The sequence below is a fragment of the Tamandua tetradactyla genome, chromosome 4 (genome assembly GCF_023851605.1).
Source record: "Tamandua tetradactyla isolate mTamTet1 chromosome 4, mTamTet1.pri, whole genome shotgun sequence".
In the NCBI taxonomy this organism is placed as follows: domain Eukaryota; kingdom Metazoa; phylum Chordata; class Mammalia; order Pilosa; family Myrmecophagidae; genus Tamandua; species Tamandua tetradactyla.
In genome coordinates this window covers 59,418,381-59,442,780 of record NC_135330.1, presented here as the reverse complement: position 1 = coordinate 59,442,780, position 24,400 = coordinate 59,418,381, and the positions used below count along the sequence as shown (strand labels likewise).

The window sequence follows — 24,400 nt, the reverse complement described above, 5'->3', positions numbered from 1 at the left end:
TAATGTCGTTAGGGTGTACAGGTGGTTCAGTGGTAGAATGCTCAGCTGCCATGCTGGAGACCCAGGTTAGATTCCTGACCCATGCGTTCCACCCCAACCCCCCCAAAAAAAGTAAAAGAGGAATATAAATAATGTCATTGTCTGTGTATACCATAACATAAAAGAGGCAAGGGAGCAACACTTCAGGTATTATCACACACTGAGTAGGTACAGAATTCTGACAAGGTAAAAACTGAAGGAACAACAGAATGGCAAAAGAAATCTCTCTCTACAAAATGGTATGTATATAACAGGTCTTCTTAAAATAACACAAAATCTAGATAGAGATTTGAAAAGTAGCATAACCTAAGTAGAATACTAGCAATTTCTTAGACAGATCTGGGTTCAAATACCAGCATGACCTGTAAGATCTTGCTAGGTTAGGACAAATAACCCACCTTCTTTGATTCTACTTCCTTATCATTAAATGGATTAATACTGTTTCCCTTGAAGGAGCTACTGATGTAAAGATAACAAATATAACGCACAGTGTAACTCTTTGTATATGGTGGGGACTCTAGTAAATATAAACAGTACTTATTATTATTACAAGACATCATGAGCTTAACTATGTTAAAATATTTATAAAAAATAGCATGGCCCGGGAAAGGACAAATTAAAAAAAAAACAGTTGATGTGTTAAGCTGGCAGATGTACAAATTAACTGTTTTTCTTTTAAGTAATTTTGTTTTAATGTGATGTTCTTAGCAGTAAGTATAGAAATAAGTTAAAGGTGAAAACAATACTTAAGAGTTTGGAGTTCCTTAGATTAATTCTCCTGGAACGTAAATAATAATCCCATGATGTTTCTATTATATATTCTCTTGGAATGCAAATAATTATCCCACGATGTATCTATTATGTTGAAGTTTTGGGGGGTTTTCCTTCATAGGTTTACGGATAGGGCTTCTCTGTCTGATCCCAAAGAGAAATATACTGAATTTTCCGAAAGAAAAAATACAACTGTAAGATACCATCCTTCTTCAAAAGTTGTTCAAAGAAACTTAGAGAACATTTTCCTTTTTCCTCAAAATTTATCTTATAAACAACCACATTTTCATACACAGAAAAGAATATCAAACAAATTTTTTTAATTTTTTATTAATTAAAAAAAATACAAGAAACACAAACATTCCCAACACATACACTCAGCAATTCACAATATCATCACATAGTTGCATATTCATCATCATGATCATTTCCCAGAACATTAGCATTAATTCAGAAAAAGAAATAAAAAAACAACAGAAAAATATAACAAACAGAAAATAAAAAAATTTTTTACAGGCCATACCCCTTACTGATCCCTTTCATTGATCACTAGCATTTCAAACTAAATCTATTTTAACATTTGTTCCCCCTATTATTTATTTTTATTCCATATGTTCCTCTCATCTGTTCACAAGGTAGATAAAAGGAGCATCAGACACAAGGTTTTCACAATCACACAGTCACACTGTGAAAGCTATACATTATACAATCATCATCAAGAAACATGGCTACTGGAACTACATTTTCAGACAGTTCCCTCCAGCCTCTCCATTACATCTTGGATAACAAGGTGATATCTACTTAATGCATAAGAATAACCTCCAGGATAACCTCTCGACTCAGTTTGGAATCTCTCAGCCATTGACACTTTGTCTCATTTCATTCTTCTCCCTTTTGGTGGAGAAGGTTTTCTCAATCCCTTGATGCTGAGTCTCAGCTCATTCTAGAGTTTTTCTCAATCCCTTGATGCTGAATCTCAGCTCATTCTGGGATTTCTGTCCCACGCTGCCAGGAAGATCCACACCCCTGGTAGTCATGTCCCATGTAGACAGAGGGAGGGTGGTGAGTCTGCTTGCTGTGTTGGCTAGAGAGAGACGCCATATCTGAGCAACAAAAGAGGTTCTCTTGGGGGTGACTCTTAGGCTTAATTGTAAGTAGGCTTGACCTATCCCTTGTGGGGTTAAGTTTCATATGAACAAACCCCAAGACTGGGGGCTCAGCCTATACCTTTGGTTGTCCACACTGCTTGTGAGAATATCAAGAATTCAACTTGGGGAAGTTGAGTTTTCCCCCATTCTCACCATTCCCCGAAGGGGACTTTGCAAATACTTTTCCACTCACTGATCAAATCACTCTGGGATTCATCAGGGCATCACTGGACAAACCAACAAAATCTCATGTCCTATACAAAGTTCCATGTACTTAAGGTGTTCAATCAACTATCTACATAAGTTATATTAGGAGATGCACTAGTCAAAGTATAGATTTGTACCAAATAAACATTTTTTGCTTTAGTCTCACACATTAGTTGAAATTTTAAAATATTAAGTACCATCTATTTTCAGCACACTGCAGTAATGACATTCTTTTGTTCTTCCTCATGCAAAAACATTTTTAAATTTGTACATTTAGTCACTATCATTGTACACTCTAGGCATTCCTAGATTACACCATCTCAATCTTTATCGTCTGTCTTTTTTTGTGATTTCATTTATGCCCCAGCCCTCCTCCCTCTATCATTCTCATATGCAGTTTCATTCAGTGTTTTAACATAATTGTGTTACAGTTAGGTAATACTGTGCTGTCCATTTCTGAGTTTTTATATTCAGTCCTGTTGCACAATCTGTATCCCTTCAGCTCCAATTACCCAACATCTTACCCTATTTCTATCTCCTGATGGTCTCTGTTACCAAGGAAATATTCCAAGTTTATTCAATAATGTCAGTTCATATCAGTGAGACCATACAGTATTTGTCCTTCTGTTTCTGGCTAATCACACTCAGCATAATGTCCTTAAGGTCCATTCATGTTGTTACATACTTCATAACTTTATTCTGTTTTAAAGCTGCATAATATTCCATCTTATGTAAATGTCACAGTTTGTTTAGTCAACTCTCTGTTGATGGACATTTTGGCTGTTTCCATCTCTTGGTAATTGTTAATAATGCTGCTATAAACATTGGTGTGCAAATGTCCATTTGTGTCCTTGGCCTCGTGTCCTTTGAGTAGAGACAGCATATGGATGGGTCCTGTTTTTTAATCCATTCTGCCAGACTTTGTCTTTTGATTGGAGAGTTTAATCCATTAACATTCAGTGTTATTACTGCATGGGTAGTACTTTCTTCTACTATTTTGCCTTCTGGATTTTATATGTTATATCTAATTTTCCTTCTTTTTACCTTTACTCATCGTCTTCCTTTCTACACTCTTCTCCACACCTCTCTCTTCTGTCTTCGTATCTGTCTCTAGTGTTTCCTTCAGTATTTCTTGCAGAGCTGGTCTCTTCTTGGTCACAAATTCTCTCAGTGATTTTTTTGTGTGAAAATGTTTTAATTTCTCCCTCATTTTTGAAGGACAATTTTGCTGGATATAGAATCCTTGGTTGACAGTTTTCCTCTTTTAATAATTTAAATATATTATCCCACTGTCTTCTCGCCTCCATGGTTTCTGCTGAGAGATCTGCACATAGTCTTATTGGGCTTCCCTTGTATGTGATGGATTGCTTTTCTCTTGCTGCTTTCAAGATCCTCTCTTTCCTTTCACCTCTAACATTCTGATTATTAAATGTCTTGGAGTATGTCTATTTGGATCTGTTCTCTTTGGGGTATGCTGCACTTCTTGGATCTGTAATTTTAAGTCTTTCATAAGAGTTGAGAAATTTTCAGTGATAATTTCCTCCATTAGTTCTTCTCCTCCTTTTCCCTTCTCTTCTCCTTCTGGGACACCCACAACACATATATTCGTGCGCTTCATATTGTCTTTCAATTCCCTGAATCCCTGCTCATATTTTTCCATTTTTTTCCCTATAGTTTCTGTTTCTTGTCGGATTTCAGATGTTCCGTCCTCCAGTCCAGAAATCCTATGTTCTGTCTCTTGAAATCTACCATTGTGGGTCTCCAATGCTTTTTTCATCTCTTCTACTGTCTTTCATTCCCATAAGTTCTGTGATTTGTTTTTTCAGACTTTCAGTTTCTTCTTTTTGTTCTTTCTTTGCCTTCTTTATATCTTCCCTCAATTCATTCATTTGGTTTTTGATGAGGTTTTCCATGTCTGTTCATACATTCTGAATGAATTGTTTCAGCTCCTGTATGTCATTTGACTTGTTGGTTTGTTCCTTTGACTGGGCCATATCTTCAATTTTCCTATTGTGATTTGTTATTTTTTGCTGGCATCTAGGCATTTAATTACCTTAATTAGTTTATTCTGGAGATTGCTTTCACTTCTTTTATCTAGGGTTTTCTTGCTGGATGAATTTGTTGTCTATCTGTTCTTTGACATTCCGTTCAGCTTTATCTGGACCTTTGGCTTAAGTTTTGTTTAACAGAGGAGAATTTTTCAGTTCTTGTTTTCTTGTTTCTTGTCCTGCTTGTGTGGTGCCTTCCCCCACACACACACTTAGGAGGGTCTACTTAGATATTATATACCCCAGCCAGATTTTCCCAGACCAAACTGGCCTCCTATCAGGAGGAAAGAGTCACCTGCGTCGGTTTTCCCTGAGAGTGAGACCTAGCAGGTTGAAAGACTTTCCTGTGAAGTCTCTGGACTCTGTTTTTCTTATCCTGCCCAGTATGTGGTGCTTGTCGGACTGCAGGTCCCACCAGCATAAGATGATGCAGTACCTTTAACTCTGACAGACTCCCTGCTGGGGGCATGGTGGAGAGAGAGGAGAGGTTGTAGGCTGGTTTTAATGGCTTCAAATTACCAAGCCCTGGTGTCTGAATTCCTTGAGAGAGGGATTCCACCTGGGTTGGGCTTCACCCCTCCCCTGGAGAAGACACAGCCTCCAGACAAGCCCCCAAAAGAGCTCACTTCTGCCTATGCCTGGGGCAGTTGCAGCCTGAAAAGTCCTGCCACTGTATCCAGAGGCAGTCAAGCCTTTGTAGATACACAGCCACAAAAACCTCTGTTTCCTTCTTTTTTTTCCCCCTTTTTCCATCAGCTCTGCCCCCTTGGCGCCAGGGCAAAAATGAGCGGCCTCTGCTTTGACCAGGTTCACCTGAGTTGGGGGCCTATTTTTAGTAGTCAGAATTTGTTAATTAATGCCACAATTGGCGTTTGATTGTGCCCGGTCCCTGCTGCTGGTAAAGTCCTTTCCTTTCCCCTCTGGGAAGCAGCCTGTGGGGGAGGGGCGCTTGCCGCCACAGGTTTGGGAACTCACAGTTCTGGGGGGTGCGCGCAGCTGGTCCAGCTGGTCCAGACTGGGGTACGCTGTGTGTCCGGTCACTATTGTGGCTCCGGGAGCTGTTCTGTACTGTTTTCGGTTATTTAGTAGTTGTTCTAGAGGACGAACTAAAATGTGCACGTTGTTAAGCCGCCATCTTGACCCAGATCAAACAGAAATTTTATCATTTGTGTTTTAGACAGAACATTCCATTATATTTTATTTCTGTTTAATGCTTCTGGCATTCTTTTAGTTTTTTTCTAGACCTTATATTTCTCATTTATAAAAATGACAAAGATGGACCTGATGTTGTCAACTAAGGTTTTTTCTGCAATAATGTGGAATTTGAAAATCCTCTAACTAATATATATGGATAGTCCTGAAGCTCTATACTTTCAAATGTCCTGTGATAATCTTTCACCACAGTGGTGGTCCCCAGAGCTAAAAGCATTACTGACTCTTATCACTCAGTCAGTGAGCCCAAAGGGAGCAGACCTTGGAAATCCACATCAAAATAATTAATGATCTGGAAATTGATCTAAATTAAATTAAAGGGATGGACGAGTTTATCCTGAATTTGAGAAGGCTGAGAAGAACTAGATTATCTTAATATATACAAAGGCAAATATATAGACGATGATCAATATCCTTTTTCCATTTTCGCTAAGCACAGGATAATAGGAAATGGATTCAATACTAAAGAGGAGAAATATGAACCAGATTATATCTTTAAAACTATGTCGCCCAATGACTGCAGAATTCCTGAAGTCAAGGATTATACCATATTCATCTTCGTATTCAAGCATCTACCCCAGGATCTGGCATATTGCAAGGATTCAATAAATATCTGGGGGAAAAAACTGATTAAGGATCATTCAAATTTTTACAAATTCAAACCACAGAAGTACATTACAAATACAGGACAGGGACATTCTCTTCTTTTGATATTTAAAAAAAAAATAGATAATAGCCTTTTTATAATAGCTTGGAGACTAATTTAGCAACAAACAATAAAATTCATTATATTTCAAGTTATTTCCCTATAAAAGCCTTGAGTCTTGGTGATCCTGTCTGGCTATAGCATAGACAGAGTGAAGCAATGCAAACTAATCTTCATTCTCATCTGAAAACCGGTGTCATCCACAGATATGTTGCCTGTTTTAAACTTCTACTAAGCATTTAGATTTCTAGCAGTAAAATCTAGACACAAATGGATGGAATTTCTCACTTGGGTCTCTATTCTACAAAAGGTGAAATGATTCTCAACAGGCAGAATGTACCTTGATCATCCTTCAAATTCATTTCCATTACCCCTAGTGATTCACAATGAGGTGAGTCATTCTTTTAACCTCATTTTTCATGTTATTTACTATCAAAAGGGAATAATCTAAAAATGGGGAGGAAAATCAATACAAGAGACGTGATTTAAAAACAGCTGCTTCCACAGGACCCCAAAACAATCTGCCTTGGCACTTTATACTCACATCTCATAAAGTACCCCAACCAACTAAAAAAATAAATAAATAAAAATAGCTAACTAAAAAAGAAACCTGCAAAAATGTTGCCTAGATGCAGAAAAAAAAAAAACCTGCCTCCTATGAAATGCTTCCACATAAATAAAGCACAGTTCATAAAACCATACTCTCAAGTGAATTTGTATTCAATCAGAAAGACAAATCTCTCCTCAGCCTCAAAGAGCACAACAAAAATCCAGCCAACCCAATCTCCATATGAATGCTCCAAATGTCACTTCCATTTTCTAAGACAACCACATCATTTGCTTACAGTTGGCTGCCTAAAACTGATTTAGGTTGAATGGACACTTCTTTCCTATCTTGTCCCTTATAAGGAGGATGCCGTGACCAAAGTTTCCCTTCCCCGTGTATAGCCAAGTTACCCTGTCTCTTTATTTGTTCAATTTTCTTTCCTTTGAAGTTTTCTCTTAAAATAAAGCTGAAGGGACATAATTCTGAGTGAAATAAATCAGACACAGAAGGGCAGATATTGTATGATTTCACTAAAGAGAACTGACAAGTACATGTAAACTCAGAGAATATAGAACATAGGGTGCCTAGAGATAGACAGAAGCTAGAAAAGGGAGGAGCAGTTACCTAATACGTACAGAATTGTTAATGAAGTTGAATTTAAATGTATGGGAACGGATAGAAAGGATTTTGCTCATTACTGGGATTATTAGTGTCATATTGTAGCTGGATTTGGTTGAAAAGGGTTGTTTAAAGTCAAGTATGCCACCAATTAACACTACAAATACAAATAAGTTTTTGCATGAGCCACAACATCGGTATAATACCTATACAAAGAGTTAATAAAAGAGTGGTATACAAACTTTTAAATCTGTTCTATAACTACGTGTTAAAATGTACTTGAAAATTTATTGCTTTTTCGTATATTTTATATTTTACAATTAAAAAAAGAGTGGTATATGGGGAAAATTACTTATTAAAGGTATGGCCTATAGTTAACAATAATATCTTAATATTCTTTCATCAATAGTTAACAGATGTACCACACTAATACTAAGGGGTCAATAATGTGGGGGGCAGATAAGGGATATGGGGTGTTTTGGGGTTTTCTTTTTGTGTGTCTATGTATTATTTTTCTCTCTGAAGCAATGAAAATGTTCTAAAATTGAATGTGATGATGACTACGCAACTAAGTGATGATACTGTGAGATATTGATTGTACACTTTAGATGGAATATATAGTATGTGAATATATCTCAATATAATCTGCCAAAAAAAAAAAAATGAAGCTCGAGGGCAGGTGGCTGTCTTGGGGGACAACAAAATTATACTACTGACCTGGAATATTGGGCGATATTTCAAAACAAGGGAAACTTCAGCTAAGAGTGAACTGAACAGATATGAAAAGACAGCAGAGAAAGTTTACTCCACTATCACCATCACTAACAAATCTATACACATGAAGGGCAGTAATCTAAATGAGCATCATGTCAAGCCTAACAACGGTCACCTATGTTAACCATCTTATTTACAATTTTTATGATTTACGTTTATTTAACTGACCATTTGTAGCCCAACTAGAAACTCAACCAAAAAAAATATGATGATAACTAGAAGAATTAATTAATTCACAGAATTTAGGTATGGTCAAGGCTGACTTGTCATTTCAAAATTGTTAGGCCATGATCATCAGTAGCCACTAAATCACAAAGAGAGAGATATAATTAGACATGATGTGCCTTCCGATGAAGCACACATCACCACCTATGATGTACTCTTGGGAAAAATTTGAACCTGAATCACATCTCTGACCAATTACCAGTTTATAGGAAATACAGGGGACCAAGAAACATGTTAAACACCAGAAGCATGCAGGCAGCAAAATCCAGACTGTGGGAAACTACAGTACAAACAACCCGGTTTTTCAACAAAAAAGATGTAGAGTAAAAAGTAAGGAGGATGAGAGCAAAGATTAGAGAGTTTTAAAATATATATCAACCAGTGCAGACCATAATTTGAATCCTGATTTGAATAAACCAATTGTAAAAATATATATATGACTAATTAGGGAAACTTGAAATATTAGATATTTTATTATATTAAGCAGCATTCAATTTTTAGCTGTGATAATGGAACTGTGGGCTTAAAAAAACATCTTTTAAAGATGAACACTGAAATATTTACAAATGAAATGATGTGATATCTGAGATTGTCTTAATCCATTATACTGGGATTGGAGAGAAGGACCTTAAGATAAAACAAAATTGGCCATTAATTAATAACTTTTAAGAGCTCATTATATTATTCTCTGTGCTTTAGTATGTTTGAAATATTCCAAAGTAAAAACTTGAAAACAAATTTAAAAAATGGGTCACTAGACCAAAAATTCATATGTAAAAGCCAAAGTTCATGCAAGAAATACCATGGATATTTAGAGCATGATGGCATTACAGAATTTTTTCCTAAATTTGCCTTAGAATAAAATTCCAACAGATTGTCATGGTATTAAGGCTTTTATGCATATTAAGTACAAAATAATCTTTACATTCTTGCAGATGGCCACAATGAAGCTCAGCATTTCAATAGAAGACATATGCAGACCAATTTTCAACACTGAGAACAAAACTTCAGTTTTCCTATTGCTTCACCTCATGAAAGAAATATAAACTCTATATCCCTGATACAAATCCAAGCCCCCAAAATTTACTCAAATTGGTTACAATCTAAGATCTAGGATTACAGAACATTTATTTTAAACTACACTTCAAAAACAGAAAGAAAAAAAAAAACCAATACATTCACAACCAAAAACAGACTGAACAAACTTTCAATTAGCAATACAAATGAGGTTTTACTTACTCATTCTCTATAAAATTCTGGGTTAAAATCTTTCATCTGCATTTATTTTTATGTTTAACCATTAAAGATTTATTAAAGATTCCAAACATTCATCTTTCACCATCTTTACTTAGAGGTATAAATATGACAATTTTCATCCATAATAAACATGGATGAAAACAATATAAATACTGACAAATAGTGATTCTTCACAACCCATCCCAAAGAGCCATACCACTAGAATAGAAAATCACTATGTAGCAATGATAATAAGAACCATCTATTCTGGAGACACTTTCCAAAATTCAATTCCATTTCTAAAATGCATCAACTGCTAAGCAACAAATAACAAGTACAGTGCCAGTTACAGAATAGACATTCAATATAAGAATGTGAAAGAATGAATGGAGAAGAAGCTGTAATATTACTCTCTATCACAGCTACCTGCAAGGGGTCTTCCAATGAAAGTGCTAATGAGTGGGAAATAGGTCAAGCCAGAACTGGGGAGTAACAGAATCAAAAGTAACCTATCAGCCCATCAGCAATAAGGATATAAACTTCCTGTCTCTAATCATCAGGTTTAATACCATTAATAATGAAACTCTTTGAACTAGCCAGAAATCAGTTTTTCAGGAGTCTTAGCAAATGTTTGGGGCCCTAATTTATAATCACAATCATACTGATAGTAGATCTGACGTTTATTTTCTTTCAAACGTCAAACAGAAATATCACTTTACATCCACTAGGCTGGGTACTATAAAACAAAACAAAACAGAAAATAGCCAGTGTCAGTAAGGATGTGGGGAAATTAAAACCCTTTGGTACTGCTGGTGGAATGTAAAATGGTGCAGTTGCTGTGAGAAAAAACTGGACAGTTCCTCAAAAAGTTAAATACAGAATTAATTATTATATGACCCAGCAATTCCATATATAGGTATATACCCCAAATAAGTGAAAGCTGGACCTCCAACAGATACCTGTACACAGTTGTCACAGCAGCTTTATTCACAATAGTCAAAAAGTAGAAACAACTCCAAGTGTCCATCAAAAGAGGAATGGACAAAATGTATATCCATACAATGGCAAGCCATAAAAAGGAATGAAGTTTTGATACATGCTACAACATGAATCTTGAAAACATTATAAATGAAATGAGCCAAACACAAAAATATACAAATACTGCCTCATTCCATTATATGAGGTATCTAAAATAGCCAAATTCATAGACATAAAGTAGAATAGTGGGTAACAGAGGCTGGGGGGAGAAAGGAAGCGGAGATACTGCTTAATGAATACAGAGTTTTGGTTCTGAATAATTAAAATTTTCTGGGAATAAAGTGTAATGATGATCATACAACACTGTAAATATACTTAACACCATTGATTGTATACTTTAAATGGTTAATATGGTAAATTCTATGTTATCTATATTCCACCACAATAAAAAAATGATAAAGAAGTCAACAAAAAGACTAACTTTAATAGGAAAAAAATTCATATTATCTCCATGTAAATTCTCAAAAAACATCTCACGATTGAAATTGTTCTTTCAACGGTTATAAATAACCATATCCAGTAGTGTTTTTTTTTTTCAGTCCTTCTCCTCAATTTCGTTTTATACTATTGGCCATTCGTTCCTTGAAATGCCTCAATAATCACCATGCTTTCTTGCTTCTCCTCTGTATTAGTTTCTACTGCCATTTTAACAAATCACCACAAACTTGGTAGCTTAAAACTACACAAATATACTATTTTACAATTCTTTGAAAGTCAGAAGTCTGAAATCAGTCACTGAGCTAAACTCAAGTTTTTTGGCAGGGCTAGTTATTTCTGGAGGCCATGAAGGGAGAAGCTGTTTCCTTGCTTTTTATAGCTTCCAGAGGCCACCTACATTCCTTGGCTCATGATCTCTTCATCATACCATTACCATCTCTTGCTTCATTATCACATCACCTACTGATTCTGCTCTCCTGCTCCTTCTTATAAAGACAATCATGATTACACTGGCCCCACCTGGATAACCCATGATAATCTCCCCATCTCAAGATCCTTATCTAAATCACGTCTGCCAAGTCTCTTTTACCATGTACGGTCACATATTCACAGGTTCCATGGTTCAGGACACAAGTATATGGGGCAGAAGGCCTTAATCAGCCTTCTATGGCTCTGTTCTAGTTTGCTAGCTGCCAGAATGCATATACCAGAAACGGAATGGATTTTAAAAAGGGGAATTTATCCTGGCAATGTGGGACAAAGATCCTGGAATGAGCTGAGACTCAGCATCAAAGGACTGAGAAAAACCCTAGAATGAGCTGAGAATTAACATCAAGGGATTGAGAGAACCTTTTCGACCAAAAGGGGGAAGAGTAAAATGAGACAAAGTGTCAATGGCTGAGAGATTCCAAACAGAGTTGAGAGGTTATCCTGGAGGTTATTCTTATGCATTAAGTAGATATCACCTTGTTGTTCAAGATGTAGTGGAGAGGCTGGAGGGAATTGCCTGAAAATGTAGAGCTGTGTTCCAGTAGCCATGTTTCTTAATGACGACTGAACAATGATATAGCTTTCACAATGAGACTCTGTGAATGTGAAAACCTTATGTCTGATGCTCCTTTTAGCTACTATATCAACAGAAGGGTAGAACATATGGAATAAAAATAAATAATAGGGGGAACAAATGTTAAAATAAATTCAGTTTGAAATAGTGGTAAATGAAAGCGAGGGGTAAGGGGTATGGTACGTATAGTCTTTTTTTTCTCTACTATCATTTTATTTCTTTTTCTGTTGTCCCTTTATTTCTTTTTCTAAATCAATGCAAATGTACTAAGAAATGCTGAATATGCAACTATGTGATGATATTAAGAATTACTGATTGTATATGTAGAATGGAATGACATCTAAATGTCTTGTTAATTTTTTTTTAATTAATAAAAAAGGGGGAATTTAATAAATTGGTAGTCTACAGTTCTAAGGCCAAGAAAATGTCCCAATTAAAACAAGTTTATAGAAATGTCCAATCTAAGGCATCCATCCAGGGAAAGATACTTGGTTCAAGAAGGCTGACGAAATTCAGGGTTTCTCTCTAAAGGGAGAAGGCACATGGTAAACACAGTCAGGGTTCCTCTCTCAGCTGGAAGGGCATATGGCGAACACGGCATCATCTGCTAGCCTTCTCTCCTGGCTTCCTGTTTCATGAAGATCCCCGGGAGGCGTTTTCCTTCTTCATCTCCAAAGGTCACTGGCTGGTTCTCTCTGCTTCTCGTGACTATGTAGTTCTTCTCTGCTCTTTCTGAATTTCCTTCATTCTCCAAAATGTTTCCTCTTTCATAGGACACCAGAAACTAATCAAGACCCACCCAAATGGGTGGAGACAAGTCGTCACCTAATCCAGCTTAACAACCACTCTTGTTTGAGTCACATCTCCACAGAGATAATCTAATTACAGTTTCAAACATACAATACTGAATAGGGATTAGAAGAAACGACTGCCTTTACAAAAAGGGATTAGGATTAAAACATGGCTTTTCTACAGTACACACATCATTTCAAACCAGCACAGGCTCTAACCTGAACATCTGCAATTTCTTCTATCGCCCCTGTTTTATGCTCTTCTCTTTATATTTTCTCTTCTCGTCCACACTCATTGCTTCAATTCTCACTTGTTTGCTGATATCCATGTCTGAAAATGCTGAATCCAAGCATTCTAGTCTTATATTTCACAGAATTTTAGAATTTGAAAGAACCTTAAAATCATCTAATTCATCTAAAATATGAAGATACAGACTAACCAGAAATCACAGTGATACCTATAGGATAGTCTACTTGGGCGTCTTCAGAGCACCTCAGTCCAATGTTGGACTGAATCCTATTTCTATTCTGAATTAAACAATTCTTTCAGACTCACAGGCTAGAACTGTATTACACTTTTTTCTCATCTCCATTTTCTCAGGGGGTCCTTTCATCGCTGTCCCTCCCTTCATTCTGAAATACAACTGCCATTTCATATTCCTAAAATACTTAATTGGTTGGGTAACTTGCCTCCTCAAATTCACAAAAGTTCTCTACTAAAGGGCTCCACCAAGCTTCCCAGCCTCATGTTCAGTGTTCAAAGCAGTCCAGGATATCATCCTACTCCCACCTCCAACGCTCTAGCCACATCCACGAGGACTCCCCAGTGTCCTCTGCCTACACACTGCACTCATTTCTATTTCTTTGCCCACACTGCTTTAACCATCCTGGACTTCCCTCTTCTGTACTTCCACTTATGAGTACATCCTGACCTGTGTTTCATTGCATTAATACTCTAAAAGTAATGTTTTTTTATTTATCCAAACCAAACTGTGAGCTCCTTAAGGGAAGAAATATACCTATCAATAAACCAGGACACCTTTAACACAGACTTACACTCTACCATTAGGTATCTAAATATTCATTGTGAATTAAGAATTTAATAAAAACTCTAACAACAAAAATAAATATGTATCATGAAAATGATACACTATTCAGTTGTCATAAACTATACTTTCAAATAATATTTTATAGGAAAATGATTTCAAGGAAAGTTAAATGAAAACATCAGGAAACAGTGTATGTTACTAACTTTGTAAACATATATTCATATATTCTTACACATATACTCAATATAATGTACATTCAGATAAAATCCTGCAAGAAATACCTTAAAATTTTAATGGTGTTTATCTGAACATGCTGATTACATGTTATTTTCAATTTTTTCTTTATACTATTATTTTCTAATTTTTCTACAATGAGAGGCAGCACAGCCTAGTAACAGGCAATAAAATACAGATTTAAGAGCATGAACTCTACAGTCAGACTGCCTAGGCTTAAATAAATTCTAGCTCTGCCACTTATTAACTGTCTGATCTTGGATAGGGTCTCAGCTTCCCATCTATAAAATACAGCAATAATAAAAGTACCTATCCGTGAGGTTGTTTTCATTATTACATATGAGTTAATATATAAAAAGCACTTAGAACCAGTCTCGATTCAAAGCATGGCTTCCATTATATAAGTGAGCTATTATTACTACTACTACAACCATAACTACCACTGCTATTATTACTAATATTATTTCCAATAATTTTTAAATTACCACTACACAACTATTTAAATGGATCAAAAAATTTTGAAAAAGAAATAGACAATACCAGCACTGGTAAGGACAAAAAGCAACAGAACATTCATACATTGCTTCTTGGAATGTAAAATGGCAGAGCCACACTGGAAAGCAGTTTGGTAGCTTCTTATAAAGTTTCTTTATATAAAGAAACCTGGAACAAAATGGATTAACAAACTGTGGTATATCCATACATTGGAATAACATTTGGTAATAAAAAGCAATGAACTACTGATACACATAACAATATGTGCCAATCTCACATGCATTACAATAAATGAAAGCAGAAAGATTCCTAAGGCTATCTACTATATGATTCCATTTATATGGCATTCTGGATAGAGGGAAAGAAAACTGATGAGTGGTTGCCATGAGCTGTGAGTAAGGGGAGAAACTGACTACAAAGGGGCACAAAGGCATTTTGGGAGCAATACTATTCTGTATCGTGACTGTGGTGCTGGTTACACCACCATACACATTTTCAAAACTCTACATTAAAAAGAATGAAGTTTACTGTATATAAAATACACCTTAATTTTTAAATACTTTTTAAATGACAATTTTAAGTTACCAACTGTTTATCTTAAGCAGAATCGTACTTAATCTACACATACTGGATACACTGATGTCTTGCCTATTTTTTCATATTTAAATACTCAGTGTTCTAGTTTGCTAGCTGCTGGAATGCAATATATCAAAACTGAATGGCTTTTAAAAGGGGAATTTAAAAAGTTGCTAGTTTACAGTTCTAAGGCCGAGAAGGTGTCTCAATTAAAACAAGTCTATAGAAAAGTCCAATCTAAGGCATCCAGGGAAAGATACCTTGGCTTAAGAAGGCTGACAAAGTTCAGGGTTTCACTCTCAAGTGGAAAGGCACATGGCAAACACAGTCACAGTTTCTCTCTCATCTGGAAAGGCACATGGTGAACATGGTCAGGGTTTCTCTCTCATCTGGAAGGGTACATGGTGAACATGGCATCATCTGCTAGCTTCCTCTCCTAGCTTCCTGTTTCATGAAGCTCCCCGGGAGGCATTTTCCTTCTTCATCTCCAAAGGTCGCTGCTGGTGGACTCTGCTTCTTGTGGCTATGTCATTCTGCTCTCTCTGAATCTCCCTTATTCTCCAAATGTTTCTTCTTTTATAGGACTTCAGAAACTAATCAAGACCCACCCAAATGGATGGACATATGCCTCCAGCTAATTCAGCTTAAAACCACTCTTGATTAAACCACATCTCCAGAGAGATGATCTAACTACACTTTCAAACATACAATACTGAATGGGGATTAGAAGAAACAGCCACTTTAACAAAATGGGATTAAGATTAAAACATGGCTTTTCTAGGGTACATACATCATTTCAAACCAGCACACTCACATAGAAAAAGATTCTATAAACCCAAATAGTGGTACATAGCTACTCAGCAGGTCTTTAAGAATGGGGAAAAAATTCAAGTAGGGAGCAAATAAAAGTCACTTGCATTTGTACCTCCAAGCCCCTTCCCCTTCCCCGCTTATAAACAGCTTACCACATCTTAAAAATAAGTCAATTTCCAAATCTGCCTATGAGGTCCATTTTGGTGTGGACAGTTGGTAGTAATACTCCTAAGGCAAGAAGCCAGGTGCCCAACATAGTCTGATGCATCATTATTAACCAATCTGAAGAGGTAAACTACTAAACTGAATCAGGATGACTGCTCTAGCTCACGAAAGTGAAGAAGCCAACAGGATTTTCTAAATCCCTTACTGCCTTAGGTCCCAAATTAAGGAGAATTTATCAATATACAGAGTAAGGCAAACTCTCTCTTCACAGATAGACCTATTAGAGGAATAAGTAATGAACTTGGAATAAAAGATAAAGGGTTAAGAATACAAGTTTTATTTTACCATGTAAGTTGGCACACAATAACATATTTTATATTGAATTAAACACATTGTCATCTCAGTCTTTGACTGAATAATGACTTCCATCTCACTCTGAATATAAATTGTTTTGCCTTTCCTCCTCCTCTCATCTGTCTCTACCTCCACCTCTCTTTCAGGAAAGTAGAACGTTTAAATCTTCTTCAAGCTAAGGGTCAGACTAAGGCAGCTCTAGAATGACAGAGTCTACTATGAGTAGAATTCTAGTCTGAGGTGACTCTGAGGATCCAAACTTGGACTTGGAGACAATTACAAAGCCAACATGAATTCTGAGTCAAGTATAGAATCATTCTAGTATCCTAAGAATCTCTTCAAATGAAGATTGATCAATCTGGACTAGAAGCAATATCTGTGCAAATTGATAGCAGTATCTCCCATAGCACCCAGCATAGGGAGAAGCACCAATATAATATATGCTGAATGAATAATCAGGAATTCATCTTAATGAATCCCAGAAAATCTCCTTCCCAAAAGCAAGCACCTGCCCCCTTACAATAGTCCAAAATCTAAATATACTAAGATGGGTGCTAATAAATAAATAATTGAAAAATAAATAAATAAATGAAAACAAAAGAAATTGTTCAAAGAACCATCCCACAGAGAATTACTCATGTTACTTCTTCCTACTATAAAATATGGATACGTAAATGCAATGGGAGGTGCACTGGTAGTTTAGGGGTAGAATGCTTGCTTTTCATGCGGGAGACCTGGGTTTGATTCCCAGACCATGTACTCAAAAAAAAAAAAAAAGCAATGGGAATTCCTTTGTGAGCAAACAAGTGCTTTTAAGGGCTGTATATCAGATTGATGTCTTTTTTCTTTGAAGACTCTAGGACACTAAGGGCATATACATCAAATCTTAATTCATTCATCCAAATTTAGTTAGTCTGCATCAGTTTCCAAGGCTTTCATCAGAGTCAGTCTAACCTTTGAGATATTTCTTATCCCAGTCTATTTCAAGTATTATTAATAGGCCCCCTGGAGCTTGTTATCTTTGGCTCAAGCACCTCGTGGTTTAAGTAAAGGCTGCCAATAAAGAAAGGTCTCTAAGTCAAAAGTAGCATCAAGGCACCACAACCTGCAATACAAATTGTCTACTGTGACCTTGTAGAAGGAGAAGAAAAAAACACCCCCTCATATCAACCGGGGGGTGGGGCTCTTCCAACATGATAAAATGATAATCGACAGTTGGTCAGGCGTCCATGGCCAAAACAAAGAAAAGAAAAGAAGCTAATATCACATGATTCATATCATGCTTGTATAATGGATACTTTAAATAATTCAAATAATTGTAGCACTCTCCATTTTATAGAAGGACAGAAGGAGAATCTGTCATAAAGTAGTTTGTTCAGCGACTGGTTGCTCTAGTCTTACATTTTAAATATAATCTTTTATGTACCTTAAAAGTTCTTCAGATCATGAAGAAACATATTGTAACTCTGTGGAAATTAACCTGTAAAAGAGTTCCTGAGCCAATAAAGGCCGCTGGTCTTGATTCAAACAGAGATGGTTTCCTCAACAGAAAGTAGATTTGACCTTAATTCTTTGAGCAGTTTAACCTTTAGCTGAAATAATTTGGTGTAGTAATGCTACCACGTTTGCAATTCAGCTCACTGTCATGAGTGCAAATGAGAGGGAGAACTGCCTATACTGCATTCGCTAATATAAAAAAGAAATTCCTTAGCTATCACCTCCTTCTATTTCAAGAAGTTATGGCATATAAAGAATTTATAAACTGAGAGAAGTTGCACTTCACAATTTGAGTGGTAGTGAAGAAGAAAAGGCACAAAGAAGGTCAGTCTCAGGAGAAGGGATCAAACAGTAGTTACCTGCTATGGGAAAGAGATTTATCATAAGCGACCTTAAAGATGATGCTTTTCTCAGGTCTTTTTAAAAATGTGTATGGCCCAGGCTCAACTAACAGAGTCACCTTAAAGGAAACAAAGTTACCGAGTTATACCAAGAAAATCATGCTTTGATAGAATAGCTATTCAAAACAGGACATACGGACTAGAAAGATGGACCCTATTTCTCTATCCTCCAATGAGCCATTAAATGATTTCTTCCAAAATTCAGATTTAAATCTCCTTCACATCTCAAATATTTGAAAAAATAAGAACTGATCTTCCCAAAGAGTTCAGAAATTAAAAGTAATAATGTCGCTCTTTTCATTTCTATCATATTTTATTCTGCTGCTTCTTAAGTGGAATGTCAAACTCTGGACTTGAAATCTTAAAAGGATGTACCTAAATGCAACTGCTCTCCTTTCTAACCTTACACAAATAACAATTTATCAGAGCTTCAGTTTCCTCATCTGTAAAATGGGACTAACAATACCACCTGTCCTACCTACTTCCCAGGGTCACTGCTGAGACTCACTTCAGGTAAGACTTAGGAAATAGTTGTTTAAACAGCAAAGCACCATACAAATGTTGGTTGTTACCTTAGGTGGGGCACTGTTATTAGCAGAAAAAAATTGAATATAACTAGGGTGGACAGAGGACAAGGCTATACCGTCTGAAAGAGAAAGGTTGCAAACATGGTAAGGAGTAATCTTAAACTATTAGCTAATATATTTAGGAATGTAGTTTACACGAAGTTGAATTATTAATTAGAAGGGGATTTTCATGTCAACACATTTACTTTGCCCAGACAGCAAAAGAAGACACTAAGAAATATAGAGTGAGTGCCCAGCTCTTGGCTAACCAAAATAACTGATGAAGTTCTATTTGGGAGGGTGGAGTTAGTTATGGCAGTCAGAATATACACAGAACACTGTTGCATAAGGAGAGAGAAGTATTGGTATTACCAACACAAAACTGTCAGGTCATCCACAATCCATATACAGTGGCTATATGTAGGACATGTGATTTCTATAGAGGGCTTTAAGAAAAGAGAAACAGCAAGGTTATTCCATAGGTATCAAATAAATACAAGTGATTCCGTAGGTTGGTTCTCTCGGGAAGTAACACTGCTGGGAAGAAAATAAGACTCCTATAACAATGAGGTTAGGGGTGTTTTAAGAGCTGTATGCTGGAGAAGACACGAACTGTTTTTGAAGTACCACAAATGAGCAAAACGGGATGTGTGGTTTCAGATGCGTGCTTGCCTTAACGCAGTATAGGGATTTACCATTTAAGTTATCCGAGATATTAATTTAAGGGCCATACAGACAAAAAAAATGAATTTTCGGAAAGAGCATCTCACAAATAACACTGACCATGCATCTGGTGGCACGGTGTGTACAGGAACACACACCAACCAGACTGAAGTGAAGATGACTAATCTACAGAGATAACACCAGGCACTAAGTCATCAGTAACCATGACAACATAAGTAGGTGGAGGGAAATACAAACACTGCCCAGGCAGCTGGGTGACATTATTCCTTAAGGTAGGGATTCTGAGGTCGAAAAGACAACTTGATTTGTGGAGAAAGCTGGCCAAGAACAAAACCGACTAGCCCAAAGGGGCCAGTATCCATGCGGGGTGTTTGTGGGTGTGGGGGCTCGGCGCCGACACTAATCCTTTCCAGGGGGTGGCTGGTAGGTGTCACAGGCTCTTCTGTAGGAGACTGGACGCCTATAATACCAAGAAGGGAGTTACCTGGTGCAGGGCTGTCAAGCCGTCCACGTTGACCGTGTTGATGTCGGCGCCTCTTGCCAGAAGCTTTTTCACCTCGTCAGTGTCACCGCTAGAGCAGGCGGCCAGGAAGACAGCACCATCCTCGAAGCGGACCCTCGGGCTCCCGCGACGAGTCTGAGGCTGCCGCCCCGCGCCGCGCCGCTCCGCGGACTCCTGCTCGGTCAGCGAGCCCCGCCAGCGCCGAAGCTGTTCAGCCCGCCGCATTCGCGCCGACTCTGCCCGCTTACCGCCAATGTGCTCCAGCTCCGCCATTGCTCCGGCCTCAGAAGCTGCTGCTGAAACGATCACTACTAGAAGGCTGTTGCTCCTGTTGCCGTTGCCGCCTCCCTCAAAGTGCTTTAGCCGGGAGCAGAAAGCGGAAACCCTCGCGCCGCCATCTTTACTCCTCCTGCCACTAGCACGGCCAGTAATCTCCCTCACCTTCATTACGCAGGCGCTGCCCGGACCTTCGGTGGTCACGGGACTTGTAGTAAGATGCCTGCCCTAAGGGCACTCGGTGGCCCTAAGGGAACTACAAATCCCTGGACGCATCAGAAAGAAAGGCAAGTCCGGCCTGTCACTACGTCGCCACGGGACGCAACGAGGTCACCTTTGCCCTAAAGCTGGACTCGACTCCCGGACCGACGGTAGCCTCTTCCGCTGGGCATTTGGGGAGTTGTAGTTCTTATGTATACTAACCTTAGCTCCCTGATTATCACATCATTCCTTTTAAGTGGTAAAGGAGCAGCAGTTGTCCCTATTATGTAGTGGGGAAAACAGACCGAAAGTACTTGAAAGACACGAATTCTTGTCCTGCTTCTAAATGAAGAACTCTGTTAACATAGTGTGTTAATAAACCCGGAGTGTATGAATCACAGTAAATGTAAATGTGAATGGAGGAGGAGGAGAGGGAGAAGATACACACATATATACACTATTACATATTATACGTAAGCACTGTCATCGTAACACTTATACTAGGCCCAGAAAACATCTTGAAAAAAAGGTGTATCTAAGTATAGTGAAAAGAACATAAGCTTTGGATTCAAAACAACCTGGAATTCACATTTACATAGACAAGTTACTTGATTACTTCAAGTCAGTTTTCTTATGTGTAAAATAGGTATGATAATATTTCACAGGATAGTAATGTGGATCAAATAAGATAATAAATGCAAGGATGTCCAGTACCATCCCTGACACACATCAAATCACACAAAAAAAATATTAATTTACTCCTTTCTCCCTCCTCCTCCTCTACCCTATCCATAGATCTTAAATTCTCAGGAGAAGGAATGGATGTATTGCCTATCATGATTTTTTTCAAATCTACAGAAAGTTACTGTGGAGAATACTAAACTCCTAACACAGGAGGTAGGACATTTTCATATTCACCATGAACTTGATTATAAAATCTGCGTCTGTCCCAATGACTTAAAACTCACAATATACCCCAGGGCCTTAGGCCTGGACATAATATAATGAAATGTGTTATCCGTTATGAAAGAGAACATATACAGTTATTAGCTTCTTTAATTTTTTTCTGTATGCTTGAAATCTTTCATTGAAAATTATTGTACAATTAGAATTGTAAAAGGAAACTAGAGGGAGGCGTAAGCACTTCCCTGACTTTATTACATCATGAGAACATTTGCTTGTGTCTCAGTTTCCCTTGAGGTAAACAGGGAATGATACACTGAGGAAATAAATGAATCAATGAATTGATAGCCTCAAATAAAAAGTGACATATAAATGCAAAATATCATCTTTAATAATACTGTGTCTATCTACAATATGCTTTAGTATGCTTTAGTTGGGTATTCTTTAATTCTTCATAAATACTAATTAAGCCTTACAACATCTTTGTGAACTGTGAATTACATAAAAATCATCAAGGACTAATAATATATGTATTATACTTTAGATAGCCTCATTCTCCTTATCCGCATGGATTTGTTCACAGTCACTCTACAACTGGTCATGCCGCATAATTTATTGCAATTAAACATTCTTCATGAGATTTACTTTATAACTTGTCAACATGGCACCTCCTATTACAACTCAGCCTCTTGCCGTTAATTAAAAGCGCCCAGAAGGGTGGGCCATGGTAGTTCAGCAGGTAGAGTTCCTGCCTGCCATGCCAGAGACTCAGGTTTGATTCCTGGTGCCTGCCTATGCAAAAAAAAAAAAAAAAAAAAAAGTGCCCAGAAGCTCTCAAACAGAATTCACTCTTAAGGACAGAATAAATATTGATATTAAATCAGCCAGAAACGAATACCCAGGTAGAAATCCAATCCTTTTCAAGAAACCGTTATTAACTGAACTACCAGTCTGGAGAGGAAGATTGAGAAGGGGCAAGGTTTAGTATAACACAAATTGCTAAAATCTCAGGAAGCACACCTGATAATAATCCATGTGTACCATTTTAATATTCTGTTTCTGGTACATAGTAGCTGGTCAAAAATATGTATAATTAAACTATATATTTTATTGGCATACTAGCTTTCTAATAAGGCTTCTTAAACTGAGGCAAATTTTCAGGGATCAGTAATGTTGCATTTCCTTTGACTGTATTCTTTTTGCATTCAGAATCGGGAAAGAAAACATATCTTGTTACAATTGCATAAATAAGCAAAAATTGGCCAAGTTCTAGTTAAATCCTTACTCGCCCTAGAGGTTTTAGCTTAAATTTCAACAGGAAGAATTTAACTTAAATTCCAGTAAGTACGTCCTAACTGTACTATTGTATTTGCTTTATTTTTATTTTCTGAACTGGCAAGGGTATAAAACCCACCATGAAGATTTTAAAGAAAAATATAGGCTACTAAGTACCTTGGATAATTTAAGCAAATACCTAGCTGAAAGGAAAGAAATAGACTATAAAACCAGTGTATTTGATTATCAGTGTATCTGATTCTTGAAAGTAGTAATTATAATAATCTACTTAAACAGGCTAAGTTTATTTAAAACTATGCCACAAAAAACTAAAGTCATCTGCCTATGACTAAATTTTCCAAATTAAAATCATATCAGTTTTTTCCTGACATTACTTTTCCAAACCAGAGCCCTCTGACACTAAATTTATACAATCAGCTCATTAAAAACAAACAATGAGGTTTAAATTTCCTACATAAATACTCAATTTCAAAGGAGAAAAAAGTATACACGAGTAAATCTTGACAGGCTATGGACAAATATACTTTTTAAACTTTTAAATGAAGTAGATAAACCAACTATGATGCATTCTTTTATAAAGTGAAGAAAATGTTACAAAATAATTTCCCACACCCACACTTTGAAAAATATATTATAACTTTAAAATACTCCCTTTTTAAAAGCAATGGCACATGTACATAGTTTATGAAAATCTTTCAGCCCAGCCTATATTTCCACCAGTTTACATACCTCCCTCTGGTGGACAAATGGAAACTATACACTTAGCGCTACAGTTTTGTTTTTTTTTTTCCAACCCTTTCAGTTTGGTTGCCAAAACTATAGGTATTTGCTTGTTTTATCATACCATCTTTCCTTTCTTCCAGACTCAATCCTGTCTCTGCATTTTTTTAACAGCCATTTTTAAGACCCATTTCTCAGAGAACCACCCAAGGAAGTAATCCATATCAGTTCAAAGTCAAAACTATAATGCAGGTACCATTACAGTTGGGATAGGAGAGAAAATAAGGGAAGGCTTGAAGACATTAAAACAGAGAATAACAGTAAAATAAGTAAGTCCAGAATTATGACAAAAAAACAGTTTACTACAATGAGTACATACTAATAATAAAAGCAAAACCCCTGCATCTGATTGTAAATTAGACCAAACAATCACAGAATTCTTTATGCTTGTAATTCATAAACTACTTTAGTTGGTCATTTCTACAACAAATGAGAGGTACCCTAGGACGGAATCATGACAGAATCCTGGTCAATGTATCCACATACAACGCAGAGGTCACGAGTACCACTTGCTCCTTAACTCTAATTTGGACTGAATGTAGAAATCAATGCAGAGGCCAAAATGATGCTGGTTTATAAACTTAGGGAAAGACTGGCCATTACTCCTTTACCCCACTGTTCCAAAGCCACACAATGAGATGAGAGCTGTGAGATGAAATTTTTTCCCCATCTATAGCATTTCCAAGGTTAATCAAGTTCCAGCCAGGTCCTTTAGATTCAAGTCAGGCTTGGGCCATCTCTGGGCTC

The 24,400-nt window shown here is 37.0% G+C and overlaps 1 protein-coding gene across 2 annotated transcripts in view; it reads right to left on the bottom strand.

Moving 5' to 3' along the window:
* The window catches only part of PPP1R12B (protein phosphatase 1 regulatory subunit 12B), a 323,111-nt gene extending 302,354 nt beyond the window's left edge, over positions 1-20,757 (bottom strand). Inside the window, exon 1 of one of the 2 annotated variants that reach the window (XM_077157410.1) lies at positions 20,180-20,757. In XM_077157410.1, the coding sequence (XP_077013525.1) occupies positions 20,180-20,644 (465 nt within the window). In that variant the 5' untranslated portion in view covers positions 20,645-20,757. The remainder of the gene's footprint in view (positions 1-20,179) is intronic. The other variant, XM_077157411.1, reaches the window with a different exon arrangement.
* Positions 20,758-24,400: the final 3,643 nt, after the last annotated feature.